Genomic DNA, 23,076 nt, shown 5'->3' with positions numbered 1-23,076 from the left:
CCTGCCTTCCCCTAAAGGAAGCGCTCTAGGCTCCTTGCCCCGTTTGTCCTTGAGACCCGACCTATATTAACAATGAGGATGGGGATTAGAAGAGGGGTCGTTTTGTTGGATCCTGCAAGTCTTAGGCTTCCCAGCACCCGATCAAGTCCCTGCTCTGTTACCCATCGGCGGTGAAGAATGGAGGAGCAAGTGATCGAGTCTCTCTGAGATCAGAAATCAGGTTAGCCTATTCCCCTGGTCCAAAGGTTCCCATCATGGCCAAACCCTGGCCATTGGCATCTCTTTATCTGCCCAAGGGGTCGACCCCTTTGCCTACGGTTCTCCTCTCTGCCTGGAACACTTCCAGCAGAATTATTGCCCAACCTCACTAATAGCTTTTTTGTTCCTTATAGGACTGAAAACCTTACTAGCTTGTTTTTTGATGTCTCTGCCGAGAGCAGGTAAGAGTACTGGCAGTGGGTGGGTTGGGGGGCATCTTGTAGCCTTAAGAGCATGCCTTGAACAGGGCAGGCCTAGAACAGGGCATAGTGGTGTACTTCTGTAAGTCCAGCATTTAGAGGCAGAGGCCTAAAGATGTGAGTTTAAGGCCAATCTGGGTTATCCAGCAAGGCTGTTTCACCCCAAAGATTTGACACACACACCCCCCCCCCCGGCAAACTTTCAGCCATCCCGTTCCTCCAGGACTTGGGTATCTTTTTTGTGAGCTCCTGGGAGCTTGGTTAAGAATCTCAGGGGCTGTCCTAGCCACACACCTCCACTGAAGGGTGAGTACAAGGATCAGAGGATGGGGTACCACTGAGCTGATTGAGGGGAGGTGGGCCCAGTGAGAGGCCTAGGAAGGAGGTGCTGGCTGATTCAGGTGAGACAGAGCTGCTTAGAACCTGACATCCAGGACACTAGTTTCTCTGCACCCATCTGACTCTGCAATTCAAGATCTTCTTGGCCCTCTCCTCTGTCCAATTTGTCCTCTACATGAACCCCTTTATTATGGCAGCCTACCAGTCTGTCTCGTGGCTATTTGAACTCGGTACTAGCTCCAGGACACTGGGCATTGTTTTCCAGCCAATTAGCTACTGCCAGTGACACAGGAAGGGATCCAAAGCGGGACCTAAGGCTTGGAACCCCTATCGCCCAACTTCTGCTTTAGTTCCATAACATGGCTCTTTCTGGGTCATCTCAAGGTGCTGTCCTGTAGTGGAGGATCCAGAATATTACTGGGCCCAAGAGGAGGTCCCAGCATGTGGCAAGGCTTCTGTGGGTTGGTGGGGGGGGGGGGGCACTGCAGGGAAAGAATGACAGGAGCGTTGGATACAATAAACAAAAAGATCTGTATTAGAACATTTACACTCAGGGAAGAAAGAGGTATCTTGCATCATCATATGTGGAATGTTGAAGAAATAGTTAAAATAAATAAAACTCCGAGCGTGGCTGGGGCTGGCTCAGGCTTGGGGCTCACAGAGGCCTCTGCACATCAGCTCCAGGCTGCAGGGGCCACCACCTGGCCATACTGGCCTCCTCCCCGGCGCAGCGCAGCTGGGCCTGGGACACACTGTCACGCAGGTACTCCAGAAGCCAACAGGCTCACTCTCCGCTCTCCTCACCGATCTCTGTGACAATGTCTATCAGGCTCTGGAGCCCAAAGATATAGCCGGCATCCTGGCCCTCGTGGACCACGCTGTCCTCGCCAAACAGCCTGCAGGTGGTGTGGGCAAAGTCGATCATGCGCACGTCCACGGAGCTGGCGCCAATGGGCTTGTAGGCGTAGGCCCCGGCAGACTCATCGGCTGATTCCTCTGACAGATCCTCCAAGTCCTCGGCATCGGAGTCCAGGGCCACTTCAGGCCACTCCTTGCCATCGTAGATGATCAGCAGGGAGCTCGAGTAGAAGCGGTAGGATTCCTGTCGTTCCAGCACGGCCTTGAGCTCTGCCAGCTTCTTCAGCACAGGGCCCAGCAGCTCTCGGCGCAGGTATCGGCCATTGTGGAAGAACTGGAAAAGCGCCTCCTTGAATCCCTGCACCGACAGCTTCCGCCCATGGTACTTGTTCATAAACATGAGCTGGCCAGTCCCTGCCTGGTAGACCTGTGTGGGAGATAAACAGGTCAGGGACTAAGAGCTATCTCAAGGACCTTACTGTGGGGGGGGGGGGGGGGGGACGACGGGGACGGGATGTGATAGCCCAGATTTGATCTTCTAACTTGATAAAGCACACCAGTCACATAAGAGCCAATGGGTCTCTTCACTGATCAATACCCACCCAGGAAGCAGCCATTTCATGTGGACTCAGTCCTTGTGCCCTTGGCCCCTATTCTGTATGCCAATGGAGACAGCCCAGCCCTCGCGCCTTGCGCTCACTCCTATCCTTCCCACAGACTTTGGACTCAACCAGGCAAGCCAGCCTCAAGAGACATCACCCAGGCACAAGATTTCTTTCCTTTTTTTTTTTTTGCCAGTCCTAGGACTCAAACCAGCTTTTTTTGCTGGTTAATTAGAGGTAAATCTCATGGACTTTTCCTGTCCTGGCTGGCTTTGAACTCTGATCCTCAGCTCTCAGCCTCCTGAGTAGCTAGGATTACAGGTGCTGAGCTACAGGTGTTTTTCTTATTGGTCACAAAGCAACAGACTCATATAGGCTCAAAGGTGAACACTACTAGGCCATGGTGGGGGCGAGAGCCACTGGATGGCACAGCCAGCCCTTGTCCTCACCTGCATACCGCACACACGCACGCCAATGACGGCAGATGTGCTCTGCTGACACTTCCGGATCTGATTGGCGGCTTTCTCCTCTGAAGCATCATCACCGTGCTGGCGCGTGCCCATCTTGAGGTCCAGGACACAAGGCACCTCGTAGCGGGAAGTCAGGTTCTCCAATAAGATAAATTCTGAGTAGTTAAGGAAGACGTTCACAAGAACAGTGCTAGTGCTCAAGCCTATATATAGGGGGACACCATTCCTTATGCTGTCATCCATTCAGGAAGGTGAGCCCCTAGAGGCACTTTTAATTGTTGTCAGGGAAGAGCTACCATCTCTAGACTCAACACAGGAAACGGGCGGGGGGGAGGGGATGAGAGTGGGGGACTCTGAGAGATGTATACCCTATTGCCAGAATAATCTAGCTAGGTGTAGGACCACATTCCTATAGCACACTGTCCCTACCGACAAATACAACAGCAAATAAGGTCAGGAAATCGGCTAGCCTTCTTTGTGAACTAAAATTATGAAAGTATGAAATTATGAAAGTTGCTGGGCACCAGTGGCTCACACCTGTGATCCTAGCTACTCAGGAAGCTAAGATCTGAGGATCACAGTTCAAAGCCAGCAGGGCAGCAAAGTCTGGGAGACTCTTATCTCCAATGAACCACCAGAAAACTAGAAGTGGAGCTATGGCTCAAAGTGGTACAGTGCTGAAGATCTCAGCTCAGAGACAGTGCCTAGCCCCAGTTCAAGCTCCACAACCGACCTATATATATATGTATTTCGTCGCTTTAAAAATTGTCCATGATCCAGCCACGTACACAGACAGATCTAGACAATGACCAGAAGTAATGAGCCCAGACATGTTATCACCATCTCCCATTAACAGGAACCAATGCTCCTTGGAGGAGAAATTGGTAAAGTACAATCTACCCATTGTGTAGCCGATAAGCTAGACAGGTCTGTGGTGGGGGTGAATTCAGGACTGACTAGCAAGTACCCTACCATTTTAGTCACACCCTTATGAGTCTTTGCTTGTCTTTTTTTTTAGGGTATCTAGCTTTCCCCAGGGAATCTCCCCAGACCTTTAAATTAGCATAAAACTGTACCACAGGACAATAATGAAGAAAAGCTCCTCTTTATTTATACGATTCTAGCTAATGACTAACAAAAAAAATTTTTTTTTTAAATCACCTAATGGGGGCTGGGGATATAGCCTAGTGGCAAGAGTGCCTGCCTCGGATACACGAGGCCCTAGGTTCGATTCCCCAGCACCACATATACAGAAAACGGCCAGAAGCGGCGCTGTGGCTCAAGTGGCAGAGTGCTAGCCTTGAGCAGGAAGAAGCCAGGGACAGTGCTCAGGCCCTGAGTCCAAGGCCCAGGACTGGCGAAAAAAAAAAAAAAATCACCTAATGGAAGAGATGGCTCTAAGGCAATGATAATTCAAAAGAGAAAGGCAACCAGAATGCTTCCCAATGCACAATTCCATCTCTCAAAGTTCTTGGTCCTTACCTCCCAGGAACTGAACTTGTCTGATCAAGCCTTTACATTCAATATCAGCCTCTTGGAAAGTAGGGGAAACAATAACGACACCAAAGGTAAACTCTAGATCATGGATCAATGTCTTTCACAACAGATTTCCAAGGGCTGGGAATGTGCCTATCCTGCATGAAGCCCTGGGTTCGATTCCTTAGTACCACATATACAGAAAAAGCTGGAAGTGGTGCGGTGGTTCAAGTGGTAGAGTGCTAGCCTTGAACAAAAAGAAGCCAGGGACAGTGCCAGGCCCTGAGTTCAAGCCCCAAGACTGGCAAAAAAAGAAAGGAAGGAAAGAAGGAAGGGAGGGAAGGAGGGCAGGGAGTGCTACTTAATGACTTAAAACATTTTAACCCATTATATCACGTGAGCCTTACTGGGATCCCAATTCAAACAAATCAGTGGTACAAATATACTTACCAAGACAATTAGAAAAATGTGGACATTAAGGATTTTATAAGAGTGAAAAATAAATGTTTTAAAGTATCTTTATCTTAGGCTAGTGGCACAGCTCAAGTGGTAGAACACTGCCTAGCTCTAGCCTGGAGTGCAAATCCCAGTGTTGCCAACAAATAAAATTCTTCTTTCAGAGACAAATGCTGAAGTGTGCAGAAATAACATTTACCTTAGATGTGAAAGAAAAATTAAGGGCTAGAGATAACAGCAGCATCAGAGTGCTTACCTAGCATGCAAAAGGCCACAGGTTACATCTCTAGCACTTAAACACACACACACACACACACACACACACACACAACAATGATTGTGCAGTGCTGGGTATTTATGTTATGAGTGTTATAGGTAGGACATGAAATGGACACAATATTAACTGCCAAACCTGGATGATGAATACTTAGGATTCAATGTGTTTTTTTAATGTTTTCTTATCGAATTAAAAATAATATTTCAATTCTGATGAATTCTAGGCCCATATTTTTTTAAATCAATCTATGCCTATGTCCAATGCCTAGCACGATAAAAACACGCTGTGACCACGAAATACTGTCTTTATGGCTTAAGTGGAAGAAGGGGGGTAACAGTTCATGTTCAGTCAGTCCTTCCCCCACCTCCCGTCCTCCCTTCAGTCCTTGCAGTAAGCTCTTAGGATCAGGGTACAGCAGCCTGAAGATCAGGACCAACCCTTGCCATCTTTCTCTAGTTTACCCGGCTAAACCCCACCTGCTGATGAAGGCTGGCTCTGTTACCCCCAAGACCCCATTATTCACCTAAGGAGGTGGCATCTGTCCCCAGTTCCCACCCAAGGCATCCTGGAAGAACCTGCAGAAAAAAACCCTCAACCTTGACTAAAAACTCCTCATCCACATGTGGTGGTGAGTTTAAAGCCAGTCTTGTGTACACAGTGAGACCCATAGTGAGATCGAACTGGAACCCCAAAGAACAAACATGAAAATACCTGTCCCTTTTCTCTCCCTGATCTTGCCTTCCCTCTCCACTCCCCGAAGGCACAGATGCCCAGTGGACAAAGGATACTGTACTGGTTCCGATGCTTTGCATTTTCCTTCATCCTCTGTAACTGTTGCTGGTGACATTTCATGCTCCAAGGATTGTAGTGTTTAAGCTGGGAACTTATATTCCCCTTCTTCTCTAGGTTGTAGTATACAACTTCAGATTTCTTTAGCCACTCGAATTCTTCTTCTAACTTATGGCTGTCAAGAGGTAAAAGATCCAATAAATCACAATGTCTCATCCAGTCAGTTTGTCAAAGAGTCATGTGGAGTGATGAAAAGTTTGCTCTCTTAATATGGTAGTGGTCACATATATACGTCCAAACTCATGAAATAGTTCAAATAAATATGTTTTATCTTACGTGTATTACTTTGCATAGAAGTGTATTAAAATAAAAGTTAAAAATTAAAAGAGCCAGTGTCAGTGATTCAAGCCTGTGATCCTATCTACACAGGAGGTTGAGCTCTAAGGATCATGGTTAGAAGCCAGCCTGAGCAGGAAAGTCAGTAAGACTCTTATCTCCAATTAACCACCAATAAAGCTGGAAAAGGGAACTGTGACTCGGGTGGCAGAGCCTTGAACAAAAATGCTCAGGGACAGCTCCCAGGCCCTGAGTTTAAGTCTCAGGACTAGCACAAAAATAAGATATAATTAAGTTGAAATAAAATAAAATAGAGACCAGCCTACTACTTCTACATAGGGAGACCTTAAGGATACAAGATCAGCTTCTGAGTTTCCCAACTCCCAAGACAGAAGCCTTGGGGAGACTGGCCTCTGGTCCACAGGTCCCCCTGATTCTAAATGCTGAGGACTGGGAAAATCTCTCAACTGAAACTATCATAGAAACAAGTTCAACCACTTGGCCACAGTTTGGGATTTGTATTTGATATTTCCACAAGCTCGACCAATATGTGAAAACTTGGAAGGCCCCACCTACCTAGAGCCTTGAGATCTGACCATTTTGTTCCCTGCTACTGATGAGTAATCTGGGGTAAAGGCATAGATCAGAGCAGTTAGGAGGAATGAATGACTCTTTTACAGCTGCCTCTGCAGTTATTTATCAAAAATGGCCTGTGCAATTGGCCATGGAGTAACAAGACACCTACAGGTACATCCTGAGTCTTTGACTTCAGGCTGGGCTGTAATCAGGAACCCCCTTGCCACTCCCCCACCCCCCCAGAATACAAGGTTCCCTTCAGTCTTCACCCACCTCTTCATCTTCTCCTCTTTCCGGTGCTGACGCACCCAATCCTTGGGTGACTTTTCAGTTTCTAGGACGTGATGTTTTTTGCTTGTCCACCTTAGCAGCTTACTTTTTGGTTCACAGTCTGAATTGTCTACAATGTCCCCAGTTCCATGGTCCCCTTTTAATGGATATGCTAGTAAACACAAGTTCCTGTCTTCATCTTCTTCAAAGCTCACGGATACCACACCTACAAGGAGGGGGACGAGCGGAAAGGACTTTGAATGTCACAGGAAGATATGTTTGAAGTAACATGATTGTAACATGTGTGGTTTTTTCTTACCCTGTTCCTTAAGTCTCTATGTTGCCAGAGGCCCCAAACTCATCTGCAACCTAACAAATATCAAAACAGCTAGAAAAAATGACACCATACAAGACAAGCGATTAGGGAGCAAACAAGGCCGAGAGTCTTTCTAAAGTACTCAACAAGGCAAGCGCCAAAGAATTACAAGACACATTTTTCCATATTGAAAATGTTTATTAATTTTTAATGTAACTCTTCTGATCCTATGAGAGACACAAAAAACAATGATCTTTATAGCTTGGGGGAACTTGGAACACCCTAAAACAGAAACTCTGACGGCCTGGAAGCCTGCTTTAAAGCAGAGCCTGAACACAGGGGAACACAGGTTTGCCTCAAGGTAAGAAGCATCTGAGGGTGAGGGAAGGTTGGGGTAATAAGCAAAGCAAAATAAAAGGGGGGGGGCAAACAAAACAAATCACACAACACACAGAGACACCCACCCTAGCAAAAGGCCTTCTGCGGCACCCCCACTTGGGTGGGTGCCCCGAGCCTTTTGTCCTTCTCAAATTATACTTTTATTGATCTTGCAGTTTCGTGTCACAAAAGAACAAAATGAACACAAGGCAGATAGGGTGGGGCCAGGAGCACAGACACATGGTGGCCTTGAAAGCAGCTTTCCCCTTTGAGTCTCTAGAGCCTGCCATGTGTAATTAGACAGTCTTTTGAGGAGGGAGCCATTCAGCAGGTGCCGACGAGCGCCTTACAACCAACTGGCTGAACGCCTTTCCTCCCAGGCCTCTCTGCCCCAGGTCACTCAATCTGCTCAGTGCTTGCTGCCTGCCCGCTCGTTCGCTTGCTTGCTGCAAGGGAATGCGTGCTCAGAGAGAGAGATGACACTTGTGAGGTGGCCCCCAGCTGTGTGTGCAGAGGAGCCAAGGTGGGAAACTCAAGGAGCCACAATTCCCTGTGGTCATGGGGGAAAAGGACCAGGGGGGAAAAAATGGGGCAGGAGTAACCAGCTAACAAAGGAACTTGGGCTTTCTCCTGGAAAAAAAAAAAACAACAGAAAAGGACCAAATGAGGGCCCCTAGCTTCCCCGCCCCCACCAAAACACATGCATTTCAGAGTACAGTGAGGTACCCAATACATTATGTTTTTCAAGAACAATGTTTCAACAGTCCCCAAAGAACCTACGTTGTCCTGGAGTCTTTTGTACAACCAACAGGGCACATTTGAAGTCTTTAAGGGCTTCTCCTTTGATTTCCGAAAGGATTTTCCCCACACCCCGGGAAAGACCACACCATGCTGGTGGCTACCAATAGCCCCCACCCCCATCCCCGAAGAATGCATTGTTAAGAAAGAAGAACATCACCATGGATGAATCAAAGGGTTGCCTTTACAGAGCAATTTTGAGGACACTCCGTAATAGCAAAGGGCTTCAGCTAATCAGCGTAGTCCTCCCACTCCTGCAACCCTGCTCCCAGCCTACCTAATCACCCGGGCTTCTGGTTTCCTGGAGGACAAAAAGCAGGCTGCAAGAATTCTGGGCAAAATCCTCCTAAAGTCTTCCCCCACCGTCCCCTCCGTGGGGGGGGGACTATGGGCTACTGTAACCAAGAGATACCTGAACATGAAACACAACTAGACTTCCACCAGAAAGCAAACGCAAAACAATCCACAGAAACAAAACAATTGAGCAATCTTACCAGGGCTTTCAGATTGAGGGGGTGAGGTGCTGGGGCTGAGGGCCAAGAGGAGGAGGAGGAGGAGGAGGAAGGAGGGAAAACATAAGTGTGAGTGGAAGGAGAGGGCTCAGAGTATGGCTGGCTGCCAGGGCCTTCCATGGCCACAATGCCCTCACACCTCACCAGCTTGGGGGCTTACCTTTGTACTGGGGAGTGAATTTGCGCATCTCCGCTGGGAGGGTCTCGTAGAACTGATGCTCCCTCGGGATCAGGGGCTTGCACAGGGTTGTCTCGTTGAAGCGGAGGACGCACGAGTGTCCCCCAACCTGGTGGACAAAGGGCTCCAGCAGGACACCCTTGGCATGGGGCTCCACGTCCATGGCCCTGAAGGCTGGGCTCATCCTCCGGACGCAGGCAGCGGGAAGGAAGGGGAGGCAGCGGGCTCTGGCGGCCAGTGCGTCTTCTGCCCGAGTCTGTCGCCTGGGTCTCTTCCTGCCTAGACTGACTGGCAAAGGACACTCTGCCTGCCAGGAAGCAAACACAAAGCCGTCCTAGCTGTTAGAACACAGTCTGGGAGCTGCTTCAGAGCCACTGGCCCTTCCTTCTGCTCTAGCAGAAAGACAAACAGTGTGAGTGTGAGCTCATCCAGGGCCCCACCCACACACCCACGCCGGCCCCGCCTCTTCCCACAGAAAGACAAACAAGAGGGGCGGGGTTATTTGGGGCAGAAAGATGGGAGACACCATAGTATTATAAGGCCACTACAGCAGGAGAAACCCAAAGCCACAAAGCAATGGGGGTAAAATTACACTTTCAAACGTAATATTTATTATTTAAACCCATTTTCTAATTAGGATGGTTACACGTAAGGGGCCCAAGTTGTTCCACTAATCATATTTTTATAAAATGTATTTAAGTACAGAGAAAAACCAACTTACGCATCACCTAGCAAAATTTACTCACCCAAGGTGTCCCCACAAACTGCCCCTGCCCAAAGCCAAGGCCAAGCCCCATTAACCTTATTAGCAATGGAGCGCCAGCTCAGCTTTAATGATTAACCTCAGTATCTAAAAACAACTGATTGAGGCTGGCTAACTCCATTTAAAAAGATACACAGTGTTCTAGGTCACAGACTATTTTTATCAGTTCGATCCTGATCACCAAAAGCTGGCACACACCTTGAAAACCAAAGTTGTGTTCCTGGGGCAATTGAGGTGCTCGCCCACAAAAGGTGGAGGGCCTTCGAGATCTGATTACGCATCCAGAGCTGTACAAATTACACTATCAATGAAGCACACTAGATACACGCCCTGTTTACTGTTTTAGAACAGGCAAGCTACTTCCTGCCTATAATTTATGGACTTATACAGTCTACTAGCAGAACTATACAGGGCTTAAGTACCCTTCCATGTCTGTACAGGCATCTTACTGGCAACTCCTCCAGTTCCCATAGCTCCCATTAGAACAGTAGTGAGAAAGAGTCTGTGGAGATGGGCCCTTCATCCTTTAATGTAAAGCACCTACTAAGTGCCAGGCTCATTACAGGAATTTCTCACTTGGTCCTCATGACCCTTTCTATGAGATAGACACATCCAGGACTGGGGTTAGAAGCCACAGCTCCCAAGTGACCCCATCTGCCAATGCCTCAAGGGCCCGGAATCTCTGGAACTTCTGCCTTGATATAGCATTCTTACTATATACATGGAACTTCAGCTTTGTTAGGAGGATGCCTTCACCACAAATTCATTTTCTACAGCAGGAAATATTTGTCCTTAAAAAGTGTTACTGTGGCTGGGAATGTGGCTGAGTGCTTGCCTAGCATGCATGAAGCCCTGGGTTTGATTCCTTAGTACCACATACACAGAAAAGGCCGGAAGTGGTGCTGTGGCTCAAGTGGTAGAGTGCTAGCCTTGAGCAAAAGAACCTCAGGGACAGTGCCCAGGTCCTGAGTTTAAGCCCCAGGACTGGCAAAAAAAAAAAAAAAAAAAAAAAAAGTTAGTGTTTACCTCCCTTAAGAGAACCCAACTGTGTGTGTACTTTGATTGCAGCATTAGGAATCAATAAGCTTTCCTATGTACAAAGAACAGAGACCCAGAGGTCCTGATTTCCCCACTTGACTCACTACAGAAGGCTTTGGGAGCAATATGAGAAATGCCTTCAAATCACACATGCAATGGGGCCACAAGGATGAGAGCATTCTAGCTACTCCTGCTTCTCTCCAGAAGATGGAGCTCTGAGATGCCCTTTCCCTAGTTCTATACAGACTGGCTCACACAAGTGAGAGAGCAAAGACCTGATTAAGTAATACCAACACCCATGGAAAGCTACCATCACAGGCAGCCTGCCAGAAAAAGCACAGCTTGGGTACCATAATGACTAAATCGTCAAAGTACAAGATGCTTCTCAGGGGCCAGGCTTTAGAAATGTAAAGTCTTTGCAAAGATCTAAAATTGCTTTTGCTAACAGAACAATACTAGCGATAATGCAAACCCCTTTCCAATTCTGCTTGAACCAGGTCCTGGGCACTGTCCCTGGCTTCTTTTTGCTCCAGGCTAGCACTCTACCACTTAAGCCACAGCGCCATTTCTGGCCTTTTCTGTGTATGTGGTACTGAGGAATTTCAACCCAGGGCTTCATGTATGCTAGGGAAGCACTGGACCACTAAGCCACATTCCCAGCCCCCAAAATACTCATTTTAGATTTACCATCTATCTTAGCTTTCCATGTTCCCTCACAGTTGGCCCATGAAACTACAAACAGATAAGGAACATAGAACATAGTCTACCCTAGAACAGGCTATAGCATCTCTCACAATCCACACCAAGATCCAGGCAGAATCGAGTGAAGGACTGCAGAAACAATGTCATAATATTCTGAACTTTCTATGTCCTGCGAATAAAACACTGATGACTCATCAAAGTCCCTGGGCCCTTAATTCACTCTTCCAGAATTTAGTTAATGAGAGGACAAATGAGATCCACCGGAGCCACTTACTCTGCCCTAGAAAAGCCCCAGGGTCAGGTAGTCACCAGGGGAGGTGAGATGCAGGATGGGCTCATGGTAGAAAAACAACCCTTACCACATTCAAGTCTAATGAGCCCTAGAGCTACAGGCTCAGTAGACTTCTATCACCAGAACCAGTCATTGAAACTCTCATACACTGTCCACAGAAATGGAACAATGGATGGCCATTTGGGAAATTATTTTGGCAGTTTCTTATGAAGTTAAAATATATAAGCCAGGTGCAGTGAGTGGCATGCACCTGTAGTCCCAGCTATTCTGGAAGCTTATTAGGTGGATCACCCAAGCTCAGAAGTTCAAGGCCAGTCTGAGCAAACACTGTAATATACCTCCATCTCGAAGGGGGTAAAAAAGCCAAACGTTAAGCTTACTATAGTGCAACCCTAATTCTAGGTTTTTGTCCAAGAGCAATGAAAACATATGCTCATAAACAGCCTGTACATAAATGCTTATAGTGGCACTATTTCACAATAGCTAAAAGGTGAGCAAATAAAAAAGACACACACTTCAGGATGGCAACATATCCTAATGCCATCTGCTTCACTTGCAAAGTCTACATTTTATCAGGGTCTCAACACTAGGCACACTTCTACCAATCAGTTGCATGGTTATCTTCTTTGCAACTCTTACAAAGCCAAAGGGAAGAGAGCTTTTATACATAAAGGAGCAGAACAGAACTATAAAGGGCCAATAAGGGGGCTGGGAATGTGGCTTAGTGGTAGAGTGCTTGCCTAGCATGCATGAAGCTCTGAATTCTGTTCCAAGCTGGAAGTGGTGCTGTGGCTCAAGTGGTAGAGTGCTAGCCTTGAGCAAAATAAACTCAGGGACAGTGCCCAGGCCCTAAGTTCAAGCCCAGGACTGGCACACAAAAAAAAGGTCCAATAAGACTACCCTTAAAAAAATCCATAAGGAAAGAAAACTCAACTATCAAGTCCATTCCCATTTCATCACTGACCTTGTCATTTCTCAAATATGCCTGACATGCCCCTACCTCAGGGGCCTTCATCCTCACTCTTTTGCTTAGTATGGTCCTCATCAAATACATTTCCCTTGGGTCTGCCTTTTGGGGAGGGGGGGGCACTGTACTAGGGTTTGAACTCAGGGCTCTGTACTTTCTAAGCAGGTACCAAGACCTTTTTGCTTTTTACTAATTTTTTCCATTAGTCTTGTGTTTTTGCTTAGGGCTGACCTCGGATGAAAATCCTACCTATAGCTATCTTCCAGTACAGCTGGGATGGCAGGAACGCAGTATCACACCTGGCTTGCTGATTGAGGTCTTGCTAACATTCTACACAGGCTGGCCTCAAACTTGGATCCTCCAGACCAGGTTAGTCTCGACCTTTTACTCTCCTTCCTCCTGTACCTCTAGAGTGCTTTGGCTCACTCTGAACCTTCCATTTCTTTTCCTTTAGACAATACTGGTGATTGAACTCAAGAGATCTGAAGTTTTTTTTTCTCTCCCTCCTTCCTTCTCAGCTTCCCAAGGCACTGGACCAGTCATAGGCATTTGCAATCATATCTACCTTCCTTCAATTCTTTATGCAAATATCACCTTTTTAAAATCTCAACTCCACTGGGACACTAGAAAGTCTTTCGGGTTTGTTTGTTTAAATGAGATCTCACTTGGTGACTCAGGCTGGCCTCAAATGATCCTCTTACCTCAGGCTCCTGGGTAGCTGGGACCATCTCAAGTGCCACCTCTTTAATGAGATATTCCTGAGCAACTGTATCTATAGCACCACACTTTCCTAGCCATGATCCTTGTCGTGCACCCTTGCTTTTATTTTTTCCCAAACATTCATTCATCTGGGACCCGCTGATGTGAAAATATTCTATGTAAGCAAATTCCAAGCAGGACAAGTAACCTTTTGGAAAATTCGCTCTTGTGGAAAATCAAGTGAGAAGACTTTTAAAATGTGGCCTTAAGATGGATTTAGGACTAGGAATGTGGCTTAATGGTAGAGTGCTTGTCTAGCATGCATGAAGCCCTAGGTTCAATTCCTTAGCACCACATAAACAGAAAAATCCAGAAGTGGCACTGTGGCTCAAGTGGTAGAATGCTAACCACCTTCAGCAACAAGAAGCCAGGGACTATGCTCAGGCCATGAGTTCAAGCCCCAGGATTGGGGGTGGGGGGTGGGGATGATTGACTGAATCCTAGCATAGTATAAAACCAATGTTAACTAGCATTTAAACATTCTGTGTTGCATGCATGAAACCCTGGGTTCCATTCCTCAGTACCACAAACAGAAATGTTGCTGTGGTTTAAAGTGGCAGAGTGCTACAGGCCCTGAGTTCAAGCCCCAGGACTAGAAAGAAAAAAAAAAAAGGCGTGTGGTACTGAGTTGCAGTTGGGTCTGGGACAAAAAAAAAAAAAAGGAGAAAGAAGCAGTCAAAATGCTGCCCAAAAATGTAGGGAGGGCTAGGAATGTGGCTTAGCAGTAGTGTGCTTGTCTACCATGCATGAGGCCTTGGGTTCGATTCCTTGGTACCACATAAACAAATAAATAATAAAATTAATTTTTTTAAACGTAGAGAAAGCTAGGTAGGCATAGTGGTACAAACCTGTAATCCAAGCACTCAGGGGGCTAAGGCTCAAGGATTCAGAGTTCAAAACCAGCCTGAGCTACATCTTAAAAAAAGAGAGAGGGAGGGAATCATAGTTGTTTAAAGATGCCATGTAAGCTGGCCGCCTGGTGGCTTATGCCTGCAATCCTAGCTACTCAAGAGGCTGAGATCTGAGGATCATGGTTCAAAGCCAGTCTAAGCAACAAAGTCTGTGAGATGCTTATCGCCAACTAAACACCAGAAAACCAGAAGTGGAGCTGTGGCTCAAGTGGTAGAGTGCCAGCCTAGAGCTGAAGAGCACAAGGATAGTGCCCAGGCCCCAAGTTCAAGCCCCACAACCAACCAAAAAAAGGAAAAAAAAAGATGCCATATAATTCATGTCAAATTAACTGCAGACACCTCAAAATCTGACCTCTCCTAGGAGGCAAATCATTATTCTCGTCCTATTTTTCTACGTATTTACTGAGTTTTTTTAGTTCTAGGGATGGAATTAAGAGCTTACACAATCTAAAGAGGTGCTTTACTGCTAAGTTTCATTCCTAGATCTCAAATTTCTTGAAATATTCTCAAATTCTGAGCATATGCTACTTTTACAACTGGGAGAGAAAAATAATGATGGGGGAGGATTCACAAGATTGAAATAGGAAAACACAGATGGGTGCCCAGCTCTTGAAGGTTTTAAATCCATCCACAAGAAAGTAAACATGGAAGCAGCCCACTATGTAGGCGAATAGCTTCACTCCGTGATGGAGATGCAGGGAGTTGACCACACATGTACGTACAAGTGACGGCGATGACAGTATCACACACTATCTCAGGTACACACCAGGCACAGGAAGGTCAAGAAGGAAGTAACTAACTCCTCCATCTTCCATGACAACCAAATAGGACAATAGAATATGACTTTGCCAAATATGAGATCTCTTGTTTGGCTTCTCTAAGACAGGGTCTCTGATAAGTAGCCCAGGCTGGCCTTAAACTATCAATCTTTCTGCCTTAGCAGGGATACTGGGATTATAAGAACCATTCACTGGGGGCTGGGAATATGGCCTAGTGGTAGAGTGCTCGCCTCATATACATGAAGCCCTGGGTTCAATTCTTCAGCACCACGTATATAGAAATATATAGAGAGTATATAGAGTGCTAGCCTTGAGCAAATAGAACCCAGGGACAGTGCTCAGGCCCTGAGTCTGAGCCCCAGGACTGGCAAAAAAAACCCACAAAAAAACCTGTATTTGAAAAAAAAATTACTGCTTTAGAAAGTTCCCGATCTTTGTTAGTTTCACACCACAAAAATGTTTCAGGCAACTAAGTATGCTCACATGTCAAAACCAAAAGTGGGGGTTGGGCGTGGCGGTACATGGCTGTAATCCCAACTATTTGGGAGGTTCATGGTTTAAGGCCAGCCTGAATAGTAGTAAGACCCTCCTCCCATCCAACCTGAACCAATAAATGTATTACAGGCACAGCAGCTATGCTTGCCTAGCAATCATGAGTCCTAAGTTCAAATCCCCCAACCCCAGAAAGCCAAGGGGATCCAAATCAAGCTGATATACCCCTCCATCATCCTTCCTTGTTTTATGGGCCTTCGCCACTCAGGTGGACCCGGGGCAGGGATAACTTCCCTGGGAGCTTCAGGTTCTGAACCTCCTCCCCCCCCTCAATGATCAAAGGCTGTTTCCAGACATTTGTCCCACCTGGCACAATATCTCTATGGTCACCTTGCCTACTCCATTGCACACTTGGCAAGGAACCGGGTACCATACCCAGAGCCTGATAGCCAGCCACAGAAAAATTACGGAAGAGGAGATGGCACTAAACCAGGGCTTCACCCATGTCTAGGTATAATGCACTGTGGTTAACCTTAGGGAAAGTAACTAACTCTATAGAGAACTGGAGATCTCTGAGGGCCTCCTAAAACATGCACACTCCCCAATGAACTCAGCATGTTATCTGGGGAGGAGGAACCAAGGATCCTGACTTTTGAAATGTTGCTTATGGGGTACCAAACAAGAGATGTAAGGCTGATAGCGGTTTATTGCCAGAACAAACGTTTTTGATTCACAAAGTTAAGAGATAATTGAGAAGATACTGAACTGAGCTGCAAACATTAAAATATAACGGGATGCTGGTCAAATGCTGAAGAAGCAGCAGATAGTAGGGAATGATGGACTGGAGGTGAACTTAATCTCTGAGGATATAGTTCAAAGCTAGCCCAAGGAGGAAAGTCTGTGAGATACTCATCTCCACTAAAACTACAAAAAAAAAAAGCTGCAAATGGAGCTGTGACTCTCAAATGGTAGAGCTCTAGTCTTGAACAAAAAGGTCAGAAACAGCATCCAGGCCCTAAGTTCAAGCCCAAGGACAAGCGCACACACATACACAGAGACAGGAGCAAGACATCTACAAACTCCTAGAGGCCAAGACTCTCTCCTTCCTTTGAACTATATATGACACACAGGAAGATATCTTACTAGGAGGCCCTTTGGGTTGCCAATAGTCAAAGAGTTCTGTTTAAAGCTCTTGTATTTTTTCTTTAAGAAATATTGCTATTGGGGGCTGGGACTGTGGCTTGGTGGTAGAGTGCTTGCCTAGCACGCATGAAGCCCTGGGTCCGATTCCTCGGCACCACATAAACAGAAAAAGCCGGAAGTGGCGCAATGGCTCAAAAAATGTTTGCCAGTCCTAGGGCTTGAACTCGAGGCCTGAGCACTGTTCCTGGCTTCTCTTTGCTCAAGGCTAGCTACTCCACCGCTTGAGCCATTGCGCCACTTCCGGCTTTTTTTTGTTTACGTGGTGCTGAGGAATGGGACCCAAGGCTTCATGCATGCTAGGCAAGCACTCTATTGGCTATGCCATATTCCCACTCATTGTTATTGTTAGGTGTTGTACAGAAAGGTTACCATTTCATAAGTCAGGTAATGAGTATGTTTCTTTTTCTTGACTAATGTCACTCCCTTCTTTTGCTTTCCTGTTTCCCCCTCCCATCCTTGCCCACATGTTATATAGATCATTTTCCACGTACTATATAGTGAATAGCATAATTACCATTTGTTCACCCTTCCTCCTCCCTTTTTGCACACCTCCTTACTCCCCATCCCCCAAAGAAAAATAACCCAAAGCAAAAACAAACACCACTGACATCACCACCACCACCACCAAAACACACAAAAAAAACACATTTCCATTTCCTGGGAGTCACAGCTCTTGCTTTTTTTGAGATAGTGTCTCACTGTACATATTGCCTAGGCTGGGCTCATATTTATACTCCTCCTGGGTGTGCAACGCTGTGCCCAGAATGGAGCTCATTTGTACACGAGCTTCCATAGTTCATTTACCAAAAAGACAAACTAACAGCGCCTCCCTCACATCCACCCACCAGACAGCCAAAAGGTCTAAGCACAAGGAGTGATGAGCAAAAAGCCAGCATATGGGAAACACTACCAGATGACAGCTTCAGTAGAGTGGAAGAAAAAACAGAGCAAGCACATAATTTTAAGAGATAAAACAGTCTGTTTCAATCCCGTGCCATGAGCAGATCACAAGTGACTCCAAGGTTATTGTTCAGACAACAAGGGGCACCGGTGGAGGTAATTTTAAAAAATTAAGGAATTATCTTTTTTTTTTGGGGGGGGGGTGGTGTCAGTTGTGGTGCTTGGGAGTTGTCCCTGAGCTTTTCTGCTCAAGGCTAGCTCTCTACCACTTTGAGCCATAGCTCTACTGGCGCGTGCAAGTGTGCGCTCTCTCTTTCTCTCTCTCTGTAGGAATGACATTTTTTTTTTTTTTTTTTTTTTTTTGCCAGTCCTGGGGCTTGGACTCAGGGCCTGGGCACTGTCCCTGGCTTTTTTGCTCAAGGCTAGCACTCTACCACTTGAGCCACAGCGCCACTTCTGGCCATTTTCTATATATGTGGTGCTGGGGAATCAAACCCAGGGCCTCATGTATATGAGGCAAGCACTCTTGCCACTAGGCCATATTCCCAGCCCGGAATGACTATTTTTTAAAGACAGAATAATGGCACTATAAATTCCATGGCCAGCTCCTTGTCTTTCAGAGATATACAGTAAAGTAAGAATAACAGAACACTTCTGAGGACTGAGACAAAATTGGCTCAGTGGCAGTGCACTTGACACAGCCTAAAATAAAACAAACACATAAAAACTTTTCTTAAAGTTAAAACAGTATCAGACAGGAGTTAACTACTGAAGCTGGTGGTGAGTGATAAATAAAGCAACCATTCTTCAATTTGACAGATCCTCTTTTCCTTCAAACTCAAGAGGTGATACTTAAATTCTACTTTCATTTCTTTGCCATCAGAATATATTGCAAAACACTTAATTTTATTACATGGTAGACAAAAGGGCAAAACCTTTTTTTAAAGTCTTATATAAATTCTTTTTTGTGGTACAAACAGATGCTCAAAAAAGCAACTTAGGGACAGTGCCCAGGCCTAGAGTTCAAGGCCCAGGATCAATCAATCAATGAAAGTGCTCAACTTGTTTTTGTTATTGTTTTTTTTGGACAGGCTCTTGCTACATAACCCAGAAGAACCCTGGAACTTTTGTTTGTCCGTTGTTGGGCTTGTACTAAGGGCCTGGGCATTGTCCCCAAGATCTTTTTGCTCAAGGTTAGTACTCTACCACTTTGAGCTACAGCACCACTACTTCTGATTTTTTGAGTGGCTAACTGGAAATACGAGGGGACTTTTCTGCCCAGGCTACTTTTGAACCGCGATCCTCAGATCTCCACCTCCTGTATAGCTAGGATTACAGGTGTAAGCCATCAGCGCCCAGCCTCTGGAATTTCTAATATGGACCAGGTTGTCTCTGAACTCATGATCCACCTCCTAAGTGCTGAGATTATAGATGTGCACCACCACATTTAGCATCAACTTGTTCATTAGATAATCATCTCATGAAGTGAAAAAAGCAAACAAACCTTGGCTCAAAATTCTTTCCCAAAGCATCCTCTTTATGAGCCTAACAATGGAAATTTTTCATCTCAGCAACTTGGCCTCAGGGAGGAGACTCAGCTCATCACTGTTGCCTAGATACTAGTTACATCTCTGAAGCTCCCACATCCCTCTGCAAGGGAGACTGGCTAGGGTTCAGCAATCAGTGATTGCGCCTTCCTGGCACGTCCCAATGTTTGGAGATACAGGGTTGGTATACAGTGTTCTGGTCTGCCACCCTGAGAGCTCTGAAGCACAAAAGAAGACTATAACATCTGACAAACTGGTTTCTACGATTACATCAACTCCAGTTTCTAGACCTTATCTACTTGATGTCTACCAATACTTGTGAGTTCTATGCTAAAACCACAATGCAGGTAAAACAATCTGAATGACTTAACAGTACAATGGACTTCGCTCCAAAGAAAAATTTGCTAGACCATCAACTGTCCTATTAATGCCAAATACGATATAAAGTATTCATGCCATTTCTAATTTTGGTGGCGGTTAAGAACACCACACCGCCCGTGAATTTCTCTTTTAATACTTAGCACCAAGTTACAAGATGCAATTATAACAACCCCACAAACAACTGACGTACATAAGCATCTCAGTCAACATAAGATATTATCCTGCCAAAAAGGCAAATACAGCAAACATTTTAAATAGTAGGATTGAACAAAATTACTGTAATCGAGGTCCTCCTTTAAAGAGAATTCATGCAACTGCCCATTTTCAATATTTTGATTACTTTTCCAAGGTGTTAGTACTTTCTCTTAAAACTAGTCTTCAGGGGGAATGTGGCTTTAGTGGTAGGGCGCTTGCCTAGCATGCATGAAGCCCTAGGTTCGATTCCTCAGTACCAAAAAGCAGCGGGAAGCAGCACTATGGCTCAAGTTGTAGAGTGCTCGCCTTGAGCAAAAGAAGCTCAGGCCCTGCGTTCAAGCCCCAGGACAAAGCTATTCTTCTAAATGATCCTCTTCTATTCATATTCTTTCTACCTTTAGCAGCCAGTAGCTATTTACCCTGGTATTTAAAGAGTACTAGATTTGACTGGGTTCTATATCTGGTTTTCACGTTATTTTTCTCCTAGTACAGCTTCTTTGGTTATTTTTTTCCCCCTCTGAAAATTTATTACAGAATGGTTCCCAGTCAGCGTGTCAGTTTATAAGTATAATGCATCTTGATCAACAGAGGTTATGGAGATGGGTTAAAATCCTAAATCATTAAGGATGCCAAAGATACACACACACACACGCACGCACACACACACAATCTACACCCAAATGTGAAACCAAAGTTCCACGCAAGGTGAAAGCATCAGTATAAAGAAGGCGTGTTTTGTTTTAAAGACGTTTCCAAACCCGGTAAGATTGGAAGCGCAGATCACCCCCCTCCCCCACCCCGCCCCCCCCACTCGCATCAAATACGAGGTGATTGGGCCTAAGTGGCAGACAACCACCCAAAATGGCTGCACGTCCGTGGAGCCACCCCCCCCCCCAACCCCGCATACACACACACACCCAACCTGAGGCGCTGACCCCCCCCCTCGGTAACGGGGGGAGGGAATCGTGGCCGCCAATGACCCGGGGGAGGGGAGAAGACACCTCCCCGCCCCCGCCCCCTCCCCCTCCAATGATACCGGAGATTTCCTTCAAAAACCGGAGAAGACATTGCCCTCCCCTCCCCCCCCCCGCCCGCCCGCCCGCCTCAACATCCAGCATCCTCCCCTTCCCCCGCCCCACCCATGACTGGGAATTCTGCACCTCCCTCAAAAAAAAGGGAGGTGGGGTATCTTCTCTCCTCAAGGACCCGAAGATAGGTCTGATGATGGATAATCTTCACCCAAGGGGTCGGGGAGAATCCGGCTCCACAAAGATGGTGGGAGACCTCCTCCCTCACAATGACAGCGGGGGACACCCCACCGCCGCCTCCTCACCAGAGGACGGGAAGCAGCCCGCGGTGACCACCCCGACACGTTAAAAAGCCGTTCCCTCCAGACGCGGGCGGCGAGCCGGCCGGAGGCCCCCGGGGCGAAGCGGGCGTTACCTGTGTAGCCACAGCCCGGTCCCGCGGCGTTTCCGTCCTATTGTTTCTCTTCCACCAAAATGGCTGCGCCTCTCTGAGCCCCGCCCCCCAAGCGCCTCGCTCCCGGGAGCTTCCTGCGATTGGCTGACGCCGCGGGGCCGCGCACGCGGACTGGGTAACCCGAAAGGCGCTGTTGCTAGGGCGCTGGGATTCGCTGCGGTGACTTCCGGAAGGGGGCGGGGAAAAGGGGGTGGGCGTGGCCAATGGAGAGGGGGGGGAGGAGGCCGGGTTTGGAGGGAGGAATGGGCGTGGTAGATCAAGGGGCGGGGCATTGTTCTCCATTTGGAGGATAGGCCGGTGGGGGGGCAGTCAGGTGGAGTGACGGGCGGGTTTACGTGAGAATGAGTCAACTGCGGGACGCGTGGGAGACAGGTAGTTCACTCAGCCGCCCTGGTTGCCCTGGCAATGGGGTGCTTTCCCAGGATGCGGGAAATGTCTGGGGCCAACATCCAGGAAACCCGAGGCAAACTGGGAAGTTGGTCGTGCCAGCCCGATGGATGTGAACCGCTGTCGTTCAGATGAGAGGCCTTGCCGGTGGCTCACGCCTGTCATCCCACCTACTCGGGAGGCTGAGATCGGAAGATCCTAATTGGAAGCTAGGCCAAGCAAAGCTAGTCTGTGAGACTCTTCTCTCCAATTAACCAGCAAGAAGCTGCAAATGGAAGTGTAGCTCAAGCGGCAGAGCACCAAGTTTGAGCCCAAAAGCCAAGCAAGAGCACAAGGTGCTGAGTTCATGCTCCCAGCACTGGTGTGTACATACACACACGTGTGAGTGGACAAACAGTAGATGGTAGACAACGGAATGTTTACATAAAGTTATGTCAAAAGTACATGTGAGAACTGGCTTCGTGATAGAGTGCATGCCTAGCATGTGTGAAGCCCTGGGTTCGATTCCTCAGTATCACATACACAGAAAAAGCTAGATGTGGTGCTGTGGCTCAAGTGGTAGAGCACTAGCCTTGAGCAAAAGAAGCTCAGGGACAGGCTGGGAATATGGCCTAGTGGCAAGAGTGCTTGCCTCGTATACATGAGGCCCTGGGTTCGATTCCTCAGCACCACATATACAGAAAATGGCCAGAAGTGGCGCTGTGGCTCAAGTGGCAGAGTGCTAGCCTTGAGCAAAAAGAAGCCAGGGACAGTGCTCAGGCCCTGAGTTCACGGCCCAGGACTGGCCAAAAAAAAAAAAAGAAGCAGCTCAGGGACAGTGATCAGGCCCTGAGTTCAAGCTCTAGGACTGGCAAGAAAAGAAAAGAAAAAAAAAAGAGCCTATTGTGTGGATTCTTGGGTGACCCAGTGCCTGACTTGGGTCCACACCACAGGGAGGCTGAGGCTTGTCTTCCAACCTGCATAGCATAGTGCTGGCCTTTACCCCCAATGCATGTCAGTGGAAGCTGGACATGGAGAATATCACAAAGTAGAGCCTCCCACTTCATAGCTGCACTTTCTGCAAAGGAAGCTAATGTTTTGTGTCCTATGCCTGTGGCATTTGTATAGATGTGTATCCCTAATACTTATTTTTTTCCTTCATGTGCCAGTACCGAGCCTTAAACTCAGAACCTGAGAGTGTTTTCCCTTG

At 47.0% G+C, this 23,076-nt stretch overlaps 1 protein-coding gene across 4 annotated transcripts; it reads right to left on the bottom strand.

The window, feature by feature from the left end:
• Positions 1-1,309: 1,309 nt before the first annotated feature.
• Ip6k2 (inositol hexakisphosphate kinase 2) lies at positions 1,310-21,583 on the bottom strand. 4 transcript variants are annotated; one of them, XM_048334845.1, is made up of 6 exons: positions 21,462-21,583; positions 9,072-9,396; positions 6,911-7,133; positions 5,725-5,900; positions 2,707-2,882; positions 1,310-2,082 (listed from the first exon to the last, which is right to left on the bottom strand). In XM_048334845.1, the coding sequence occupies exons 2-6, from the start codon at positions 9,271-9,273 to the stop codon at positions 1,582-1,584; spliced, it is 1,278 nt and encodes a 425-aa protein (XP_048190802.1). In that variant the 5' UTR covers positions 9,274-9,396; positions 21,462-21,583; the 3' UTR covers positions 1,310-1,581. The 4 variants fall into 4 exon arrangements, with proteins under 4 accessions (XP_048190802.1, XP_048190803.1, XP_048190801.1 ...); XM_048334846.1 differs by having other exon boundaries at positions 9,072-9,392; positions 21,462-21,567; XM_048334844.1 differs by having other exon boundaries at positions 21,352-21,490.
• Between the last annotated feature and the right edge of the window lie 1,493 nt (positions 21,584-23,076).

This window comes from Perognathus longimembris, chromosome 26, assembly GCF_023159225.1.
Source record: "Perognathus longimembris pacificus isolate PPM17 chromosome 26, ASM2315922v1, whole genome shotgun sequence".
In the NCBI taxonomy this organism is placed as follows: domain Eukaryota; kingdom Metazoa; phylum Chordata; class Mammalia; order Rodentia; family Heteromyidae; genus Perognathus; species Perognathus longimembris.
This window is presented reverse-complemented; position numbering and strand designations above follow the sequence as displayed.